Genomic DNA, 22,850 nt, shown 5'->3' on the forward strand with positions numbered 1-22,850 from the left:
GGGTTGTGGCATACTGTGTTAGAGACTTTAGAAGCGATGAAAGCGGAGCGGGAAGTAGCCTGTGCAGCTGCTCAAATGTTGGTCCAGGAGCGGCTGCCTTAAAACCTCAAAGTAAGCCTGAACCTATTGTGCGGTTCTTTGGGCTGCCCGCGGTAAAGGGAATGACCGGGACTGTGTGTAAAACTGTTGCTGAAATTCGAGCTAATGAGGACTCTGACCCTCCTGAGAAAAGTAAAGACTTGCCGCTGAACCCCTTGCAAAACTCGGGAAAAGCGGAAGTGAGTGATGCGAAACCAAAACAGAAAAGTAATGCAAATGCGGAAGCGCCTCCTCAGAAAACTCCAGCAGAGGAGGGGCCTGAAACGTCTACTGATCTCATCGATTTGGGAGGATCAGCGTGTCGGCCTCCGCCCACAGCACCTCCTCCAGCAACTCCGCCTCCCTTGTATGCACCGTTACCCTCCTCCAGTGATTCGTCTGGTCCGCCAACTCCACCTGCCGACAAGAGTCGTAAACTGTCCACAGACAAAATGTTACAGACAGTTTTAAGGCGCCTCGAGGAGTTAGATTTACGTGTGGCGAGGAAGGATGATAACATGCCTCCATGGCTAGTGAATCCCTCAACACCTCCGAGAACTGCACGCTGGAATGTCATTATTAGAGACGCTATACTAGAAGGACAGTGGGGAGCAGCCGCTAGTCTGGGTGGAACTCCACCTCTCGCGTGTCCCGTCGTACATGTAAACAATACTGGCAAATGGGAACCACATGATTGGAAAATTTTACAACAAGCTCGCACTACCGTTTCAACTTATGGAGTAAAACCTGAGGCTACCCGACAAATTGTCAGCTGGATTTTTTCTGCTGATCTGATGTGTCCATATGATTGTCGTAACCTAATGAGACTGTTGCTTACTCCAACACAATATTTGTTGTGGGAGTCCTCCTGGCAACAACGAGCCATGAATGAAGCAGCTCGAAGACAAGGGGAGGGAGACCCCCTCCATGGAGTCACGGCAGAGATGTTCGCAGGGCACGGAAAATTTAGTGACTTGCAAGTACAGTTGACGTTTCCAGCAAACCTATTACAGCGATCGGTGCAACTTGCCCTAGAGGCGTTTCTCGGCCTCCCAGGATCTACTATTCCGTCATTTGGTACCATGATGCAAGGAACTACAGAAAAATATACTAACTTTGTTGACCGACTGTGGGAAGCAATCATGAATCACCCTGATTTAGATGACAGCGGTAAACAACAGATGTTCAAACTATTGGCTTTTGACAATGCCAATAAGACCACCAAGCAAATTCTAGCCAGTCTACCAAAAGGAGCAGGCGTTGAAGAAATGTTATTGAGAGTAGAAAGGGCTGAAGCTCAAAAACAAAGCACCACAGTCGCTGCAGCAGTTCAAGGAGCTGTCCGAGAACTCATGCAGCCCTTGGCCGCAATCGTCCAGCAGAAGCAAGTACGGCCACCTGGACAACCCTTCCATGGAAGTTGTTTCCGCTGTGGTGAGTCTGGCCATGTTAGAACCAACTGTCGCGGTGCCATATGGTGCGACAAGTGTCAAAAGAATACTCATGCTACGAAAGTCTGTACGGGAAACTGGAAGCCGAGCGTGGGGAGAGGCCGCGTGCAGAAACAAATAAACCCTCAAAACAAGACAAAGGTTTTCTACAACAGCACCAACCAGCAACCCGAGGGAGCATGGGAATCGACGTGGAAACCACAATAGATGTTACCCTCATTGACTCCAATGTCCAGAAAGTTCCTAGCAATGCTGTAGGGCCTTTATTTCACCAAACCAGTGCTATTGGAGGACTGTTACTAGGCCGGTCGTCAGCAGGAATCAAGGGACTGATTGTACTGCCTGGAGTGATTGACGCAGATTATACTGGTCGCGTCCACATTATGGCCTACACCGTTTGTCCGCCTTTATTTATTCCAAAAGGTAGCAGAATTGCGCAAATAGTCGCTATTGACAATCCATTGGGTTATCCGCCAGAATCAGATGTCTATCGTGGTGATCGTGGCTTTGGGTCCACTGGGCCTGCGGTGTGTTTTACCACAAAAATGGACCAGCGCCCCACGATGAGTGTAACCATTTCACAGCATGGTGTGTCTAAGCAAATTATGGCAATGCTGGATACCGGATGTTACAATTGTAAGCCGAGCTACATGGCCTGTAAGTTGGTCAGTAGAGTTACCAACGTCATCCATTGCAGGCGTTGGAGGACAGTCTACACCTTATATCAGTAAACAGCCAATACATTTGCAATTTCCAGAAGGCCAGCAAGTAAGTCTCAAGGTATACGTGCTACCCTTACCTGGGACATTAGAAGCCTTAATCGGCCGTGATGTTCTAAGCCAAATTGGAGCAGTTTTAACTACAAGCCATTTTTAGTCATGGGCACTGGAGAGCAGTCGCCCAACCCGCCGTTAACTTGGACCTCCAATGAACCCGTGTGGGTTGACCAGTGGCCCATGACTGAAGAGCGACTGCAGATCGCTAGACAGCTAGTTGCCGAGCAACTTGCAGCTGGCCACATAAAACCTTCTGTTAGCCCATGGAATACGCCCATCTTTGTAATCCCAAAAAAGAGTGGGAAATGGTGACTTCTGCATGACCTACGAAAGGTTAATGCACAAATGCAATCTATGGGTGCATTACAACCTGGAATGCCTTCCCCTAATATGTTACCAGATGGATGGCATATATTGATAGTGGACTTGAAAGACTGTTTCTTTACCATTCCCTTACACCCTCAAGATACACAGCGATTTGCCTTTTCTATACCAGCAGTAAATAAAGCCTCACCTGCAGACCGCTATGAATGGGTTGTTTTACCACAAGGGATGAAAAATTCACCCACGCTATGCCAACTTTACGTAGCATGGGCACTGCAACCACTTCGGAACCAATGGCCGAACACAATAATCTATCATTATATGGATGATATTCTCTGTTGTCAAAAGGAGCCTTTCACTGAAGAGTCTTTGCAGCAATTAACTGACATATTATCAAGAAAAGGGCTTGTTATCACACCCGAAAAGGTGCAGCGCACAGCCCCTTGGAAATATCTCGGATGGTCCATCATAGACTCCAAAATTCGACCACAAAAAACCGAGCTCGCGACTCAATTGCGCACACTGACTGATGTCCAAACCCTGCTTGGAGACATTCAATGGGTGCGGAACTGTGTTGGCATCTCCAATACCGACATTGCACCCTTAACAGAATTATTGAGAAGCAATCATCCAGCCGACGGCGTTACTCTGACGGCGACGCAGCAAGCAGCGCTACAACAAATTGCACAAAAACTGCAATCGACGTGGTCATCTCGACGCATTTTAATGTTGCCAGTGTCTCTGATAATATGTAATGGGAAAGATTCACCATATGCAGTCGTTTGTCAGTGGCAAAACAAAAAGGGGGAACTTGCTACTCTCTTCTCCTCCTTTGGTGATGCCACTGACAAATGTGAAGGGAAGGTAACAAAGGAGAATGTGTTCAATGTCTTAGAATGGGTGTTCTTAAGTGTACAACCAAAAACGAGCATTCAAACGCGAACTGAAGCAGTAGGTGAATTGATACGAAAAGGGAGATCACGAATCATAGAAATCAGTGGTAAAGAACCAGAGGATATTAGCATACCTGTTAACGCTGTAGATTTAGAATGGTGGCTGCGTAATGACGCTGCCATGCAAGAGGCCTTGTTAGGCTACAGTGGGAGAGTGCATTCACAACAGCCACAAGGGAAATTGTGGCAAGTTCTAAAAAGAAATCAGTGGCTAGAAAGACCGAAGGTGCAGAAAGACCCATTGTCAGATGGTATCACTGTGTATACAGATGCAGGCAAACGCTTGCGGCGTGCAGCCTGTGTTTGGCAGGAAGAAAATCAATGATGTCAGCATATCATAGAGGGACAACCTCGAGATTCCCTTCAAACATTGGATTTAACCGCAGTAGTTTGGGCCTTGAACAATTGGCTAAGCACTCCCTTGAATGTAGTAACAGACTCATTATATGTGGCTGGAATAGTGCCACGCCTGGAAGACGCTCTACTTAGAGAGACAGCTAATCCTAGGCTGGGGAGTTTATTTATTCGGTTGCGATCTGTACTTGACCAATGAACAGCCGCCTGTTGTGTTATCCATATTCGTAGTCATCAGCTAGACCTTGGATTAGGCCAGGGCAATCAACTTGCTGACAGCCTGGTTAGTCCAGTGTGTCATGTGCCCCCTATGGATAAATTTCAGCAAGCTAGGCAGAGTCATGAGAATTTTCACCAAAATGCAAAAGGGCTAAAAAGACAATTTAATTTAACAGAAAATGAGGCTCGAGGCATTATCCAAGCCTGCCCGAAATGTGGGAGCCATGGCCCAGGAATAGGGTTAGGAGTGAACCCAAAAGGACTAAAGGCATTAGAGTTATGGCAGATGGATGTCACACGTATCCCAGAGTTTGGTCGCTTGAAGTATGTACATGTGACCATTGACACCTTTTCAAAAATGATCTGGGCAACCGCATTGCCCGGAGAAAAGGCACATCATGTATGTAAACGCTTGCTTGCTTTGCTGTATTAGGAGTGCCTGAATGCATTAAAACTGATAATGGGCCTGCTTATGTTAGTCAAAAGGTTAGAAAGTTCTTGCTAAGATGGGGAGTCGATCACACGACAGGGATCCCACATTCGCCTACGGGACAAGGATTAGTGGAACGCACTCATCAAGTATTGAAGGACTATCTAGGTAAACAAAAGGGAGTAGAGACAGATGCTCAGCAAAGGCTACATCGTGTGCTCTTTACGTTGAACTTTCTCTGTCTCATGGGTGATCGAGAAGAACCACCAGTGATGATTCACCATCAAAACCTTAAGTTCAATAGTACAACAATACTCCCGCAACTCAAAGTGATGTATAGAGATCCAGTCTCTGGAATTTGGATGGGGCCTGTTCCTGTTATATTTAATGGTCGAGGTTATATGTGTGTCTCCACAGATTGCGGTCCAGTGTGGGTGCCCAGTCGAGCTGTAAAACCTGCTCTGACTCGGCATGATCCGCCTGACAACCAAGATGTTCAAGATCCTGACCCTGGGGATATTGATCCCGGCGGTAATGACCCTCCACAAGATTGAACCTAGGGAAAACATGTGGGTTACCTGGGCGAATAAGACAGGACAACAAGCCTTTTGTCTATCGCTTGCCTCTGCTACAGAGCCTTTTCGGACATGTTTGATAGGAGTACCTGGTTTTAAGGTAGAAGACTTTAGCAAGTATAGTAAGCAGAACTGCACTAATTCCCAGAGCGTTAGTAATTGTAGTGCCACGCTCCTTAATAGCATGAATGTTACGCTGCCTTGGGACCCTCAAGAATTAGAACTGTTAGGATCAATGAGAATTGGAAATGTCTCCCAGAACTGGACTCAAACCTGCATATTTTTTGGAGGACCTGCCTTTACTGGCGTAAATTATTATCGATCATTTAATTGGACGGGGTGGACAAACGTCACTCCGAAAGCAAACTACTATGACTATAGATATAAAGGCGCATTTTGTGGCACAAATGACACATCAAAGCAAGGACTGGGAGCCCTTGGGGTTGGAACAAAAGGGGAACAGCAAATTTGGAACAATGGCACCCCAAAAGCCTTGCCGCCAGACGTGTTTTTGATATGTGGTGACAGGGCATGGCAGGGAATTCCGAAAAATGTGATAGGTGGTCCATGTTATCTTGGCAAATTAACGTTGTTGGCCCCAAATCAAAACTGGTGGAAAAATGTGACCAAGGGAGAAAACGCCGCACGTACGAAACGGGCGGTCACGGGTCTCCCACCAAATTGCAATGATGACGTTACCTTGCTCAGTCCCACTGAGAGAGTGTTTTTATCCTTGTTTGTACCTGGGGCAGCGGCAGGCAGAGTTTTGAAGGAGACAGGACGGTTAGCTTGTTGGGCTGAAAAACAAGCTAAAGTCACCACTGAGGTAATAGAAACTCTGTTAGGAGATCAAAATAGCTTACGCCACGTAATTTTGCAGAATAGAGCGGCAATTGACTTTTTGCCATTAGCTCAAGGTCATGGTTGTGAGGATTTTGAAGGCATGTGCTGTATGAATTTGTCCGATCACAGCGAATCAATTCATAAACAGTTGTCGTGGTTTCGGCTGAATTTACCAAAACCGGACCGGCAGATGGCCCTTCCCCCCCCTTCCCCCCCCCTAAAAGAGGAGAGAGGAGGAGAAAGAGATAAGGAGATTCAGAAGTTTAGAATGAACTAAACTACTTTAATGAAGAATTAATATTAAAATAAAAATAAAGAAGAAAAATAATGAAATAGATACAATATATACAAAACCGTATCAAGCTCCCAGGATGACAGTCACATCACCGGCAGGCACTGGGGAAGTCCCAGACTGGACTCAGTGACGAATGGGAACTGGATTCCAGCTCTGGAGTCAGGAACACACGGATCGGGATCAAAGGCAGATGAACAGACAGAGTCCTCTCTGGACGTCGGCCATTGCAGGAAGGGGCTGACCCTTTGATCCCTCAGCCTTTATACTGAGCATGGGGCAGATGGGATGGAATACCCCAGTTGGTCAGGTTTGGGTCACCTGTCCTGTCCACTCCTCCCCACTGATGTGACCCCTCTACGTTTTTTTCCGTTTCCGACCCTCTAAGGGGGCAAATAACGAAATGGGCTGACCTTGGTTGTTATAGCAATAAGTATAAGCAAGGGCCTCCCTGCATACCATTCCTTGGCATGGAGCACAAACATTGGTCTTATCATTCTGAGAACGAGCAGTTTTCTCCACAATATGCCGTTAATTTCAGAGAGTTAGAGGAGGCCTAGCTAGGATGTAAAGTTACAGAACAGAAAATTGGTTCGGTTTTACTTCAAACCGGGACATTCCACCCCTTATTCCATACCATTTGCATCATGCTTAGATTACAACTACTATGATCCAAAAAATCTATACATACATACATATATACATAGATATATGTAAATCACTCAGTTATAATTTATCTCTATATACAAAAGCTTAAGTCCATTTCACAGTAGATCAGGTTCTCAGGGTAGGAAAGACAGTGTGAAATTCATTGTGGTTCGTGCCCATGGGTAACATGTCCATCTCGGAGAAGTTTTACTAGACGCCACTTGATCAATCCGCCTAGGTTTCATCCTGAAAAACACTTATAGAACACTGTTAGTATTGTAAACAACTAACATCATACTCGGAATTAAGTATTCTCACCCAGGGTCAAATTCCCTTGAGGTACACATTGAACTTCTCCATTCTTCAGCATCACCCACCAAGTACATCCAGGTCCTTGAGCAAAAACAGTCCCACGAATGGGTTTGCCTTTGCCCGAGGCAGGAAAAACCCATACAGTTTTCCCTAGCATATTCCTTTCATGCACCACAGGGACTTTATCCCCTTCTACAATATGTAAAAGGTCTGATTGAGCAGGACCACCTTGATTGATGGATCCCCTGGTATTAACTAACCAAGTAGCGTGAGCTAAATGCTTGTCCCAATTTTTAAAGGATCCACCACCCATCGCTTTTAGGGTAGTTTTTAACAATCCATTGTATCGTTCAATTTTTCCAGAAGCTGGTGCATGATAGGGAATATGATATATCCACTCAATACCATGTTCTTTTGCCCAGCTACTTATAAGATTGTTTTTGAAATGAGTTCCATTGTCAGATTCAATTCTTTCTGGAGTACCATGTCGCCACAAGACTTGCTTTTCAAGGCCCAGGATGGTATTCCGGGCAGTGGCATGGGGCACAGCATAGGTTTCCAACCATCCGCTGCTTCCTTCCACCATTGTAAGCACGTAACGCTTACCCTGGCGGGTTTGAGGGAGTGCGATATAGTCGATTTGCCAAGCCTCCCCATACTTGTATTTCAACCACCGACCTCCATGCCACAAAGGTTTTAACCTTTTAGCTTGCTTGATTTCGGCGCATGTTTCACAGTCGTGGATAACCTGCGCAATAGCGTCCATGGTTAAATCCACCCCTCGGTCACGAGCCCATTTGTACGTTGCATCTCTTCCTTGATGACCTGAAGTGTCATGGGCCCATCGAGCTAAGAACAATTCACCTTTATGTTCCCAGTCTAAATCTGTCTGGAAAATCTTAGCTGCTCGGTCCACTTGCTGATTGTTTCGATGTTCCTCAGTGGCTCGACTCATAGGTACATGGGCATCTACATGGCGTACTTTCACGACTAGTTTTTCCAGCCGGTCAGCAATATCTTGCCATAATTCAGCAGCCCAAATGGGTTTACCCTTGCGCTGCCAGTTGCTCTGCTTCCATTGTTTTAACCATCCCCACAGAGCATTTGCCACCATCCATGAGTCAGTATAAAGATAGAGTATTGGCCACTTTTCTCGTTCAGCAATGTCTAGGGCCAGCTGGATAGCTTTTACCTCTGCAAATTGACTTGATTCACCTTCTCCTTCAGTAGCTTCTGCAACTCGTCGTGTAGGACTCCATACAGCAGCTTTCCATCTTCGATGCTTTCCTACAATACGACAAGATCCATCAGTAAACAAAACATACTGTTTCTCATTATCTGAGAGTTCATTATATGGCGGGGCTTCCTCAGCACGTGTTACCACCTCCTCTCGTGGCATTGTGAAATCTTCGCCTTCAGGCCAGTTTGTGATCACTTCTACAATTCCTGGACGATTTGGATTTCCTATTCGAGCTCGCTGTGTGATTAAGGCAATCCACTTACTCCAGGTAGCATCGGTGGCATGATGAGTAGAAGGAACTTTACCTTTGAACATCCAACCTAACACTGGCAATCGGGGTGCCAGGAGGAGCTGTACTTCAGTACCAATTACTTCTGAAGCAGCTCTAACTCCTTCATACGCTGCCAAGATTTCTTTCTCAGTTGGAGTATAGTTGGCCTCGGAGCCTTTGTAGCCTCGACTGCAAAATCCCAGGGGTCGACCTCGAGTCTCCCCTGGTCCTTTCTGCCATAGGCTCCAGGTAGGGCCATTATCTCCAGCTGCAGTATACAGCACATTTTTAATGTCCTGTCCTCTTCGGACTGGTCCAAGTGCTACTGCACGCACAATCTCCTGATTAATTTGTTCAAAGGCTTGTCGTTGCTCAGGACCCCACACAAACTCATTTTTCTTTCGAGTCACTTCATAGAGAGGTTTCACAATCTGACTATAACCTGGAATATGCATTCTCCAGAATCCCACAACGCCTAAGAAGGCTTGTGTTTCCTTTTTGTTAGTAGGTGGGGACATAGCTGTTATTTTGTTAATCACCTCCATTGGGATCTGGCGACGACCATCTTGCCATTTAATTCCCAAGAATTGGATGTTTCGTGCAGGTCCCTTGACCTTACCTCTTTTCACAGCAAAACCTGCTTTCAGAAGAATCTCAATTACTTTCTTACCTTTCTTGAAAACTTCTTTTGCTGTATTACCCCACACAATGATGTCATCAATGTATTGCAGGTGTTCTGGAGCTCCACCCTTCTCCAGTGCAGTCTGGATCAGTCCATGGCAAATAGTAGGGCTGTGTTTCCACCCCTGGGGCAGTCGATTCCAGGTATACTGGACACCCCTCCAGGTGAAAGCAAACTGTGGCCTGCACTCTGCTGCTAAAGGAATAGAGAAAAAGGCATTAGCAATGTCAATTGTAGCATACCACTTGGCTGCCTTCGACTCTAGTTCATATTGCAGTTCTAGCATGTCTGGCACAGCAGCACTCAGTGGTGGTGTGACTTCATTCAGGCCACGATAGTCTACTGTTAGACGCCAGTCACCATCAGACTTGCGCACTGGCCATATTGGGCTGTTAAAGGGTGAGCGAGTCTTGCTGATCACTCCTTGGGTCTCCAGCCGACGAATCAGGTTCTGAATGGGAATCAAAGAATCACGGTTAGTGCGATACTGTCGTCGATGCACCGTGGAAGTAGCAAGTGGTACCTGCTGTTCTTCAACCTTCAGCAATCCTACCACAGAAGGGTCATCTGAAAGGCCAGGTAAGGTAGACAGCTGTGTAACACCCTCAGTCTCTACAGCTGCTATACCAAAAGCCCACCGATACCCTTTCGGGTCTTTGAAATACCCTCTCTTGAGGTAGTCTATGCCAAGGATGCACGGAGCATCTGGGCCAGTCACAATAGGATGCTTTTCCCATTTATTCTTATTCAAGCTCACTTCGGCCTCCAGTACAGTCAGTTCTTGAGATCCTCCTGTCACTCCTGCAATAGTGACTGATTCTGTCCCTCTATGATTCGATGGCATTAGGGTACACTGTGCACCAGTGTCCACCAGGGCTCTATACTTTCGTGGCTCTAATGTGCCAGGCCATCGAATCCACACAGTCCAATAAACTCGGTTATCCCTCTCCTCCTCCTGGCTGGAGGCAGGGCAACCCTAATGCTGAGGACAGCATCTCCAATTCCAAGGTGAGTTCCTGTCTGGACAGGGACAGTGCATATTCTGAACTGGAGCAGCCATATTCATGTAACCATCCTTTCTTCTGTTTGCTTTACCTTGCAACTCAAGCACTCGTGCCTGCAGGGCTGAAGTAGGTTTTTTATCCCATCTCCTCATGTCCTCTCCATTATTGCAGAGGCAAAGCCACAGGAAACCTCGGAATGAGTCCTGTTTCCCTTTGGTTGGTCTCATAGGAGGGCGTTTTTTCTTAATGGCTGCAACTCTGCTCTTAACTGCAGCTTGGGTCTGAGCAGGCACCTCAGTCTGAGCTGCAACTTGGATCTGAGCAGGAGCTTGAGCCTGAGCTGCAACTTGAGCCTGAGCTGGAGAAGAGTAAGATTCTCTCCCAATCTCAGCAAGTTTTTCAAGCAGTTTGTGAAAAATTGTCTCGTTTTGCTCAACTATTGCCTTGGTCATTTTCTCTATTGTCTCATTCTGTGTCTTAGCTATATTCTCCATTGTTTCAGTTTGTGTCTTATTCATATTCTCTATGGCCTCAGTCTGTGTTTTATTTTGTTCAGCCATCTTCTCAGTTTGTTCAGCCACTTTCTCAGTTTGTTCAGCCACTTTCTTAGTCAGGTTTTCTATTGCTGCAACACCGATGGGACGAGAGAGACTATCTTCATACTGTCGCACCCTATCAGCGACCTCATTTACAGTTGGGGTATCAGTATCAGATGCTCCCCAGACCATTGTTGACAAAGTGTGGGAATACACTGATGGTGCACTCTGCACAAACTTTTTCAACAAAGGTCGTTGACATGGCATTTCATCAGGATTTATAGTCACTTGCCAGTCACCATAAATCACTTCTCGCACAGCCAGTTCTCTCAGGTATGTAATACCTTTCTCCATGCTGGTCCATTGCCTTGGACGGCTTTGGATATCATCCTTAAAGGGATATCTGCTCTTTACAGCTGATAACAGTCGCCTCCAGAGACTGAGAACCTCTGCCTTATTCCCAATCGCTTTATCAATACCTCCCTCTTTGGCCAGATTTCCCAGCTGGCTGGCTTCTCTACCATCTAAGTCTATGGAATTAGCTCCACTGTCCCAGCATCGGAGCAACCAAGAGAGAAGTGGCTCCCCATCATGACGAGTAAAATCCTTCCTTAGATTTCGCAAATCCTTTAAGGACAAAGAGTTAATAATTACATCTGCATCTGAGGCATCATCCTGTATCGAGGCTGGCTGAGAAGGACCCTCTCCCCTATCTACCTGAGAAGGGGCTGCCCAACTGGTTGACTGTGTTGTAAGAGGGGGTTTTCCTTTATCTACACCAGACGGACCCTGTCCTGCATCTTCATCAGAGGAACCCTCTCCCGAGCTCTCTAGCTTGGGCATGTCCTTGTCGTAAGGGGCAGGGGACCGAGCCGACCTCTTTTTCTGCTTCCTGGTCACCGGAGCAACTTGTGCCGGTTCTGCTGGCGCTGGGGGAGCGGCAGTGCTCGGGTTGGGAGCTGGAGCAGTGGCAGCGCTGGCTGTCGGGGCCGGAGCGGCCGGTGCAGCTGCGGGCGTAGGAGGGGCTGGCGACGGAGATGCGGGGGGTGCGGGCGGCGGAGCCACTTTTACCGCCGGCTGCTGAGTGACCGGGGCCGGGCCGGGCCGGGCCGGGGCGCGGCTTGTGCCGAAGCCGGTGCCGGAGCCGGTGGGGGGGCGACCGCTGCCGCTGGGGCCGGTGTCGGCGGGGCCAGGGGCGTGGCTTTCGCCGGTGCCGGAGCCTTGGCTTGTGCCGGTGGCTGTGGGGGAGCAGCCGATGCCGTTGGCACCGGTGTCGGCGTGGCCTTGGCCGGTGCCGCTGGCTTGGCTTGGGCCGGGGCCGGGGCTGGGGCTGGTTCTGTTTGTGTCTGAGCAGCAATAGTGCATGTCACACAACGCTCACTTCTGCACTGACATTTCATAGCAAGTACTGCCTGCATTACATTCAGTGAAATCGACACCACTATTACAATTAAGTGACCGTAACAATAATCACAATCATTCTCCAAAGAGCCCACAGGTTTTTCATCCCCTAATTCCGTTGGTATCACTTTGGGATAATCACTAAGAGGCAAGGTAAACTTTCCCCAGCGAAAATCGAAAGTGTGATTAGCAACAGAATCCATCACATGATGCCCAAGATATGCAGGTACCATAGCAATCCAACTGACCACATTATACATCTGGAGGCACATCCACACGAATACAGCACGCTTGACCCACCGCATCCAAACACAAAAAACAAATAGACCTTTCAATATATTCGGCCAGTTTAACACCACTGTGTCAATGAACTTCATACAAAGCTCTCTAAAAATACCATATACAATATTCTGTAGGTACAACATGGTGAAAGCTATCGGTTCTCCCTGAGCAAACTGGAATTCAAACTATTCAGGCAATCTTATCAAACCACAGTCGTCGAGCCCCACGTTGGGCGCCAATAAATCTGTCGTGGTTTCGGCTGAATTTACCAAAACCGGACCGGCAGATGGCCCTTCCCCCCCCTTCCCCCCCCCTAAAAGAGGAGAGAGGAGGAGAAAGAGATAAGGAGATTCAGAAGTTTAGAATGAACTAAACTACTTTAATGAAGAATTAATATTAAAATAAAAATAAAGAAGAAAAATAATGAAATAGATACAATATATACAAAACCGTATCAAGCTCCCAGGATGACAGTCACATCACCGGCAGGCACTGGGGAAGTCCCAGACTGGACTCAGTGACGAATGGGAACTGGATTCCAGCTCTGGAGTCAGGAACACACGGATCGGGATCAAAGGCAGATGAACAGACAGAGTCCTCTCTGGACGTCGGCCATCGCAGGAAGGGGCTGACCCTTTGATCCCTCAGCCTTTATACTGAGCATGGGGCAGATGGGATGGAATACCCCAGTTGGTCAGGTTTGGGTCACCTGTCCTGTCCACTCCTCCCCACTGATGTGACCCCTCTACGTTTTTTTCCGTTTCCGACCCTCTAAGGGGGCAAATAACGAAATGGGCTGACCTTGGTTGTTATAGCAATAAGTATAAGCAAGGGCCTCCCTGCATACCATTCCTTGGCATGGAGCACAAACATTGGTCTTATCACTCTGAGAACGAGCAGTTTTCTCCACAATATGCCGTTAATTTCAGAGAGTTAGAGGAGGCCTAGCTAGGATGTAAAGTTACAGAACAGAAAATTGGTTCGGTTTTACTTCAAACCGGGACAACAGTTGCAGTGGTTAAAAGAGCATGCAAACAAAATTCGTCAAACCATGGGTTTTTAGATGGGTGGCTGACTAACTTGTTTGGGAATATGCCACAATGGTTAGTAGGCTTGCTTGTTGAAGGCTTGTGCATTATAATAACCCTTATGATCATAGGTCTGTGCTTATGTTTAGTGCTTAGTTGTATTAAGAGAGCTATGTTAAAAGTAGTAAACCAAGCCTGGATTGCTCAAAAACAAGAAAGGGGAATTGTGGAGGGATGGCTGAGTGAAAAAGGGCATGACTTGATTGCAATGAGCAACCCAGTCTTTGATAGGGATGAAAGCCCGGAGGAGGCTGTGAACTGTCCTTGAGAAACAGAAGTATGAAGAAGTAGCTACATGATAAGCAAGAGATAAGCGGTACTGCCTCCGGGAGATAGAGAAACATCTCCCGCGCGTGGACAAGAGGTCTGCACTAATTGTGTGAGCGCTCTAGGCTCGTGAACAGAGACTGTAAGCCAATCGTATAGCTGTCGCTAGCGCGTGCTCTGCTTGTCTGTCTTTATATACTCTGTGTGAACTTGAATAAAGGGAGAACGACCATACTCATATTGAGACTCATCGTTACTCCGGGTCCGTCTCCCACTCCGACATAAATTGGGAGAGGAGTGGTTGGAGAGCAGCCCTGCAGAAAGGGATCTGGGGATGTTGGTTGACAGCAGGCTCAATAGGAGCCAGCAGTGTGCCCTGGCAGCCAAAAGGGCAAACCGCATCCTGGGGCGCATTAACACAGCATAACCAGCCGCTCAAAAGAGATTATCCTTCTGTATTCAGCGTTGGTGCGGCCTCACCTTGAGTCCTGTGTGCAGTTCTGGGCCCCACAATTTAAGAAGGATGTGAAGGTACTCTAATGCGTCCAGAGGAAGGCAACAAAGCTGGTGGAAGGGCTGGAGGGCTGGAGGGCATGTCCTATGAGAAGTGGTCGCGGACTCTGGACTTGTCTAGTTTGGAGAAAAGGAGGCTGGAGCAACCTCATTGCTCTCTACAGCTTCCTGAGGAGGGGCAGTGGAGAGGGAGGTGCTGATCTCTTCTCCCTGGGATCCAATGATAGGATGTGTGAGAATGGTTCAAAGCTGTGCCAGGGGAGGTTTAGACTGGACATTAGGAAGCATTTCTTTACTGAGAGGGTGGTTGAACACTGGCACAGGCTTTCTAGAGAGGTGATCGATGCCCCATCCCTTCCTACTGAAATCTATTCTATTCTATTCTATTCTATTCACATCATCTGGCCTGGAACTGGTCACACTGTAGCTGAGATTTTGATGTTGGGGGTCGTAGCTGAATGCATCAGTCTAGGGAAGCTTGTATAAAAGGACAAAATTGCCAAGTGAATTCCAATAGCGAAAGTCTGTGGTGAATCTCAGTGTGCTCGTAGGCATTCACAAGCAAAAGGCTAATTAGTCAAGTAAATGTTTTTCTGGGTGGATGAGCTATAGAGAGATAAATGTGCCCATTCAGTATGCACAGAAGCAAAGCGTGTTCGTGCAAAGAGGCAGCTCCAGAGGAGCTGCTGTGGGAATGCTGTCTTCTCGCAGCTGGGGTTTTTTACTATGGAGTCCTGTGCATTGCTGCAGAATGTATATGAAGTGATGGATATTTGACATATCATATTTGACAGTGCTTTGATGCTCCTGGGCCAGGGATAGATACATACTGGCACTGGGGACTCTGTCTCTGGCCCAGCTCGGTTTCCTTTTGATTCCATTTTACTCTTTGGAGGGAGTGGGCCTGATCCATGCATGCAGTGGTGGTTGCCCAGACTCTGCTGGTGCTTTGTGATCCCTCTGCGCCAGTCATGAGTCTGTTGTGTGGCGGTAACGTGTTCCCCTGTGCGTCTGCTGTAGAGGTGCAGTGCTGCTGAGGCAGAAAAGCATCATTCCAAACCTTGGCGATGAATTCCTGGTGTGGACTGGCGTTGTTATGGACTCTGCTGATGTGTCCTTCATCATCCCCACCTCCAGGGGCAGGGGCAGGGGTGCAGTCTTCACCAGTTGCCAGGCCTCCTCTGTAGTCAGTAGGGGGAAAGGAAGACATATCTCCAGGGATGGACTCATCTCCTTTTAAGATGAGTGTCTAAGGATGGAATTAATAGCTCTTTGAAAATCATCTTTCTCTTCTCTGGTGGTCTAGGAAGCCTTTTCTATTTGTTTGGTCTAGAGCCCAGCTTTGAGGTTGCTCTAGTTGAGTCTTCTGGTCCAGGACCAGAGTCCAGATCCTCAAAGGCACCTCAGAACATTTCTCCCATCCTCTGTTCATACAAATGGATGTCTAATGTCACTGGCAGGTTACCCACAAGGAGGAGCTACTGTCAGCACATCAGCTTCCAAGAAAAGTAGGGGCTGCTTTTGATTTAAAGAGTTTAAGTATAATTTTAACAGTTTGAATCTGAGTTAGTCCAGGTGGCCAGGCCCTTTTCCTGCCATGTGAAGTGCTGGCTGTGGGTTCCTTCCACATGGGAGCTCACATGTTCAAATGCTGGACTGCACCAGCACAGGAGGCAGTATCTGGCCATCGTACCATGTCCTTTACCATAACATGTCTACTCCCATGCCTTCCTGCAGCCAGCAGATTGGGGCTCCAAGGACTTGGTTGTGTTCAGTAGCACTAGGAAGCATCCAGCTCTTGGAGTCATGCTCTTTAAAAATGGCTGTTTCCTGCCTTTTTCCAGACTGTCAGAGAAAAGGTTTTCATCTGGGAAGCCTGGACCTGGGTGGTGGCCTGCCACTTACCACCTTACACATCCCATATATATATATATATATATGCATGTTCAATTTAGTTTCTAGCTTCTAGATGGGAAGAAGTGAACATGTTTGAAAACCAATTTTAATTTTCACTATGGTGCTAAATAGAGACAGTCCCAACAGGTTTGAAGTTTGCCATGAAAGAACTTTAAATATTTTTATCAGTGCTGGAGCTGCCCAAATTGGTAGTTTGTCTATCTGAATCCTTTGATGCACTGTACCATAGAGTACAACACTACCTGGATTAGCTGGTCTACAAGTAGGTGTGATGGGGCGGACTCTGTGTTTGGGGAGCTTTGGTTTTCAGGGGGATTTCAGTGACAGTGAAAGGTACTGTACTGACAGATACTGAAATGAAATCTTTCCAGTTAGCCATAAAATAGGCCAGATTGGGAAGTACAGACTTCTTCATTCCTCTCCTACTCATTCAGTCCTCATTTCTTCTGAGCTGGACTTTCACACAGCTGGTCACGAGCTTTTTGTTTTAATCATGAGGTTGACTGGCCCATTTAGAACTCAGCTGAAACTGTAAATGTGTTTCATACAACACCCTGAAGAGTCATCACATGGAAATGGTTTTGGACTACTGTCAGCCCAGGCTGAATTTGAACTGGTGACCCACCCTCCATATTATATTCCCAGTATCATCCATCATATAAGTCAGATGTTGAAATCTGGTGTTTCCAGAGGTACTTTTAGCATACTAAACCTGCTTCCAAAGTTCTGTGTTTTGCCCCTAGGTTTCAGCCATTCAAAACACAAGCATATTCTCTGTTCCCTCTGAATGTGAGTGGGAATGGACTCGCCTAACAGACAGTTAGAGAAGAGACTGCATAACTTTTAGCTAAACCATTCTGTTTTGTTTCATTTTCTTTCTTAACAGGATCCAACATCTGCATCTATTTCGGACAGAGATTGTGATACGAGAGAGGGAGAGACTGTAGCCATGAACTATAAGCCATCCCCACTTCAAGTGAAATTAGGTGAGTCTCTGCTGATGGAGAGTGAAAAGGCTGAATCCAAGGTCTGAAATATGGCGATATGCTTGTGGGATCATATGCAGATCTCCATGCATGTGAGCATGCCAGCTCAGCTCAGACAACTCACAGAGCAGTTTATCAGTGTGATTCTGCTGCTTATGGAACTGACCTACAAATGTGCAAGGATACTTTATCTTGGGTTCCAGTAGAGGAAGGAAGGCATAGCTTTTTAAACATACAGATTTTTATCAAGCTAAGGTCAAGGCTTGGCCAGAAAAAGAATGAAGATAATATAGAGGGACTGTAAAAAGAAGAGAAGACAGAATAATTGCACACAAAAGGGAAAGGATCAGAGACTTGGACTACCAGGAAAAGATAGAGATGTGTTACTGTGAGGTGTAGGGTTTGCAGGGTTGTAAAGATTCACATAGAAATACTCATGCTATTTCTGAGCAATATTTTTGAAGTTCTGGAAGCAGAATAATCACATTAGCACAATATTCTGCTTCCTCACAAGGCTAATGCTTACAAGAGGACAGCAATTGACACATGGCTGTCCTGCTTCCAAAACCTGAGCCACTATAGCGCCACACAGACTCAAGAACCTGACAAGGGACAGGTCAAAGGAATAGTATGCGTTCTCAGAGCATGGATAAAAAATGGGAATCTAAGACTGGAAAATTTCCCATAGGAGCAGGAAGTAGTCCCCTGGTTGTCCTTCTATTCAGAACAAATGACAATGACAGGATGCTGCTGGAGCTGGTTGACGTTGACCTGTTGGAGTGGGTCCAGAGGAGGGCCACAAAAATGGTCAGAGGAATGGAACACCTCTCCCATGAGGAAAGGCTGAGAGAGTTGGGGTTGTTCAGCCTGGAGAAGAGAAGGCTCCAGGGAGACCTTATTTGGCCTTTCAGTACCTGAAGGAGGCTTATAAGAAAGATGGAGACAGACTTTTTTATAGGGCCTGTATTGATAGGACAAGGAGTAATGGCTTTAAACTAAAAGAAGGAAGATTTAGAAGAATTTTTTTTTACGATGTGGGTGGTGAGACACTGGCCCAGGTTGCCCTGAGAGGTGGTAGATGCCCCATCCCTGGAAACATTCAAGGTCAGATTAGATGGGGCTCTGAGCAACTGGATCTGGTTGAAGATGTCCCTGCTCATTGCAGGGGAGGTTGGACTAGATGGCCTTTAAAGGTCCCTTCCAACACAAACCATTCTATGATTCTATGTGATGCTGGGGAAGGCCCTGAAAGAAGTGGGTGCCCAAATGTTCAGTGGAATAGCTCTGGCCCCTACCAAATGAGTGACAGGGAAGGTCAGCAAACAACTAAGGTTTGAAGATTTGGGGAAGTTTGGGCATTGGTGTATGATTATGAAGAGATGTTCTCTGATATATAGGTTTTACCCAAGGACCTGCAGTACTATTGCAAACACTGGTGTTGGCCTCATTTATAAGAGGAACCTTAAAGAAACACTAGGAAAAGGCTGAGAAGCGCTTGTGCAGTCTCAAAGCTCTGCCTATGTGGTAAATTGAATAATTAGACAAATCTGGTCATGGCAGTGCAGGAAGAAATGTCACAGAGTAGATCCATGGACAGCAAAGGAAAAGAAAGTGGTTGAATAGGCACGATCTCACTGAAAGAGTGACTAGAGAAGAGAAGACAAAGTTGGATGTGCAAATGTTGCAAAACTATGCAGCAAAGTGGAGGTCCTTGAGCTACTGATACAGGATATGAGCAAGTACATTGGGACAGTAGATCTGTCCTGCAATGAGCATTCTAAAACCAGTGGCTGCTTTTCAGGAAAAGGCAGGGAGCAGCAGTATGTGCTAATGACAGCACAACTCAGAGTTTTACAAAAGATTATCACTGCCAGCATGCTACATGCCACCAGGATCCTTTTTCATTGCCAAGAGAGTTCTGTAATGTTATTAGAGAGATAATTACTACTGCAATAGCTGGTTTGGATAATTTAACATCAGGAATCAGGTTGGAGAGCAATTGATATTATTATTGGTAAGTCTGTGTCGTGGTTTTGGCCGAATTTACCAAAACCGGACCGACAGATGGCCCTTCCCCCCCCCTAAAAGAGGAGAGAGGAGGAGAAAGAGATAAAGGAGATTCAGAAGTTTAGAATGAACTAAACTACTTTAATGAAGAATTAATATTAAAATAAAAATAAAGAAGAAAATAATGAAATAGATACAATATATACAAAACCATATCAAGCTCCCAGGATAACAGTCACATCACCGGCAGGCACTGGGGAAGTCCCAGACTGGACTCAGTGACGAATGGGAACTGGATTCCAGCTCTGGAGTCAGGAACACACGGATCGGGATCAAAGGCAGATGAACAGACAGAGTCCTCTCTGGACGTCGGCCATCGCAGGAAAGAGGGCTGACCCTTTGATCCCTCAGCCTTTATACTGAGCATGGGGCAGATGGGATGGAATACCCCAGTTGGTCAGGTTTGGGTCACCTGTCCTGTCCGCTCCTCCCCACCGATGTGACCCCTCTACGTTTTTCCATTTCCGACCCTCTAAGGGGGCAAATAACGAAATGGGCTGACCTTGGTTGTTATGGCAATAAGTATAAGCAAGGGCCTCCCTGCATACCATTCCTTGGCATGGAGCACAAACATTGGGCTTATCATTCTGAGAACGAGCAGTTTTCTCCACAATATGCCGTTAATTTCAGAGAGTTAGAGGAGGCCTCTCTAGGATGTAAAGTTACAGAATGGAAAATTGGTTCGGTTTTACTTCAAACCGGGACATTCCACCCCTTATTCCATACCATTTGCATCATGCTTAGATTACAACGACTATCATCTCTAAAATCTATACATACATACATATATAGATATATGTAAATCACTCAGTTATAATTTATCTCTATACACAAAAGCTTAAGTCCATTTCACAGCAGATCAGGTTCTCAGGGTAGGAAAGACAGTGTGAAATTCATTGTGGTTCGTGCCCATGGGTAACATGTCCATCTCGGAGAAGTTTTACTAGACGCCACTTGATCAATCCGGCTAGGTTTCATCCTGAAAAACACTTATAGAACACTGTTAGTATTATAAACAACTAACATCATACTCGGAATTAAGTATTCTCACCCAGGGTCAAAATCCCTTGAGGTACACATTGAACTTCTCCATTCTTCAGCATCACCCACCAAGTACATCCAGGTCCTTGAGCAAAAACAGTCCCACGAATGGGTTTGCCTTTGCCCGAGGCAGGAAAAACCCATACAGTTTTCCCTAGCATATTCCTTTCATGCACCACAGGGACTTTATCCCCTTCTACAATATGTAAAAGGTCTGATTGAGCAGGACCACCTCGATTGATGGATCCCCTGGTATTAACTAACCAAGTAGCTTGAGCTAAATGCTTGTCCCAATTTTTAAAGGATCCACCACCCATCGCTTTTAGGGTAGTTTTTAACAATCCATTGTATCGTTCAATTTTTCCAGAAGCTGGTGCATGATAGGGAATATGATATATCCACTCAATACCATGTTCTTTTGCCCAGCTACTTATAAGATTGTTTTTGAAATGAGTTCCATTGTCAGACTCAATTCTCTCTGGAGTACCATGTCGCCACAAGACTTGCTTTTCAAGGCCCAGGATGGTATTCCGGGCAGTGGCATGGGGCACAGCATAGGTTTCCAACCATCCGGTGCTTCCTTCCACCATTGTAAGCACGTAACGCTTACCCTGGCGGGTTTGAGGGAGTGTGATATAGTCGATTTGCCAAGCTTCCCCATACTTGTATTTCAACCACCGACCTCCATGCCACAAAGGTTTTAACCTTTTAGCTTGCTTGATTTCAGCGCATGTTTCACAGTCATGGATAACCTGCGCAATAGCGTCCATGGTTAAATCCACCCCTCGGTCACGAGCCCATTTGTACGTTGCATCTCTTCCTTGATGACCTGAAGTGTCATGGGCCCATCGAGCTAAGAACAATTCACCTTTATGTTCCCAGTCTAAATCTGTCTGGAAAATCTTAGCTGCTTGATCCCCTTGCTGATTGTTTCGATGTTCCTCGGTGGCTCGACTCATAGGTACGTGGGCATCTACATGGCGTACTTTCACGACTAGTTTCTCTAGCTGGTCAGCAATATCTTGCCATAATTCAGCAGCCCAAATGGGTTTACCCTTGCGCTGCCAGTTGCTCTGCTTCCATTGTTTTAACCATCCCCACAGAGCATTTGCCACCATCCATGAGTCAGTATAAAGATAGAGTATTGGCCACTTTTCTCGTTCAGCAATGTCTAGGGCCAGCTGGATAGCTTTTACCTCTGCAAATTGACTTGATTCACCTTCTCCTTCAGTAGCTTCTGCAAAAAACAGAAACATACTGTTTCTCATTATCTGAGAGTTCATTATATGGCGGGGCTTCCTCAGCACGTGTTACCACCTCCTCTGGTGGCATTGTGAAATCTTCGCCTTCAGGCCAACTTGTGATCACTTCCACAATTTCTGGACGATTTGGATTTCCTATTCGAGCTCGCTCTGTGATTAAGGCAATCCACTTACTCCAGGCAGCATCGGTGGCATGATGAGTAGAAGGAACTTTACCTTTGAACATCCAACCTAACACTGGCAATCGGGGTGCCAGGAGGAGCTGTACTTCAGTACCAATTACTTCTGAAGCAGCTCTAACTCCTTCATATGCTGCCAAGATTTCTTTCTCAGTTGGAGTATAGTTGGCCTCAGAGCCTTTGTAGCCTCGACTCCAAAATCCCAGGGGTCGACCTCGAGTCTCCCCTGGTCCTTTCTGCCATAGGCTCCAGGTAGGGCCATTATCTCCAGCTGCAGTATACAGCACATTTTTAATGTCCTGTCCCCTTCGGACTGGTCCAAGTGCTACTGCACGCACAACCTCCTGTTTAATTTGTTCAAAGGCTTGTCGTTGCTCAGGACCCCACACAAACTCATTTTTCTTTTGAGTCACTTCATAGAGAGGTTTCACAATCTGACTATAACCTGGAATATGCATTCTCCAGAATCCCACAACGCCTAAGAAGGCTTGTGTTTCCTTTTTGTTAGTAGGTGGGGACATAGCTGTTATTTTGTTAATCACCTCCATTGGGATCTGGCGACGACCATCTTGCCATTTAATTCCCAAGAACTGGATGTTTCGTGCAGGTCCCTTGACCTTACCTCTTTTCACAGCAAAACCTGCTTTCAGAAGAATCTCAATTACTTTCTTACCTTTCTTGAAAACTTCTTTTGCTGTATTACCCCACACAATGATGTCATCAATGTATTGCAGGTGTTCTGGAGCTCCACCCTTCTCCAGTGCAGTCTGGATCAGTCCATGGCAAATAGTAGGGCTGTGTTTCCACCCCTGGGGCAGTCGATTCCAGGTGTACTGGACACCCCTCCAGGTGAAAGCAA

The 22,850-nt window shown here is 46.4% G+C and overlaps 1 protein-coding gene across 2 annotated transcripts in view; it reads left to right on the top strand.

The window, feature by feature from the left end:
* LOC141476680 (protein FAM219A-like) overlaps window positions 1-22,850 on the top strand; it is a 178,504-nt gene that overhangs the window by 42,146 nt on the left and 113,508 nt on the right. The window contains exons 1-2 of one of the 2 annotated variants that reach the window (XM_074165487.1): window positions 12,596-12,620; window positions 17,341-17,442. In XM_074165487.1, the coding sequence (XP_074021588.1) occupies window positions 12,596-12,620; window positions 17,341-17,442 (127 nt within the window). Of the gene's footprint in view, window positions 1-12,595; window positions 12,621-17,340; window positions 17,443-22,850 lie in introns of those variants that run through there. The other variant, XM_074165486.1, reaches the window with a different exon arrangement.

Source organism: Numenius arquata, chromosome W, assembly GCF_964106895.1.
Source record: "Numenius arquata chromosome W, bNumArq3.hap1.1, whole genome shotgun sequence".
In the NCBI taxonomy this organism is placed as follows: domain Eukaryota; kingdom Metazoa; phylum Chordata; class Aves; order Charadriiformes; family Scolopacidae; genus Numenius; species Numenius arquata.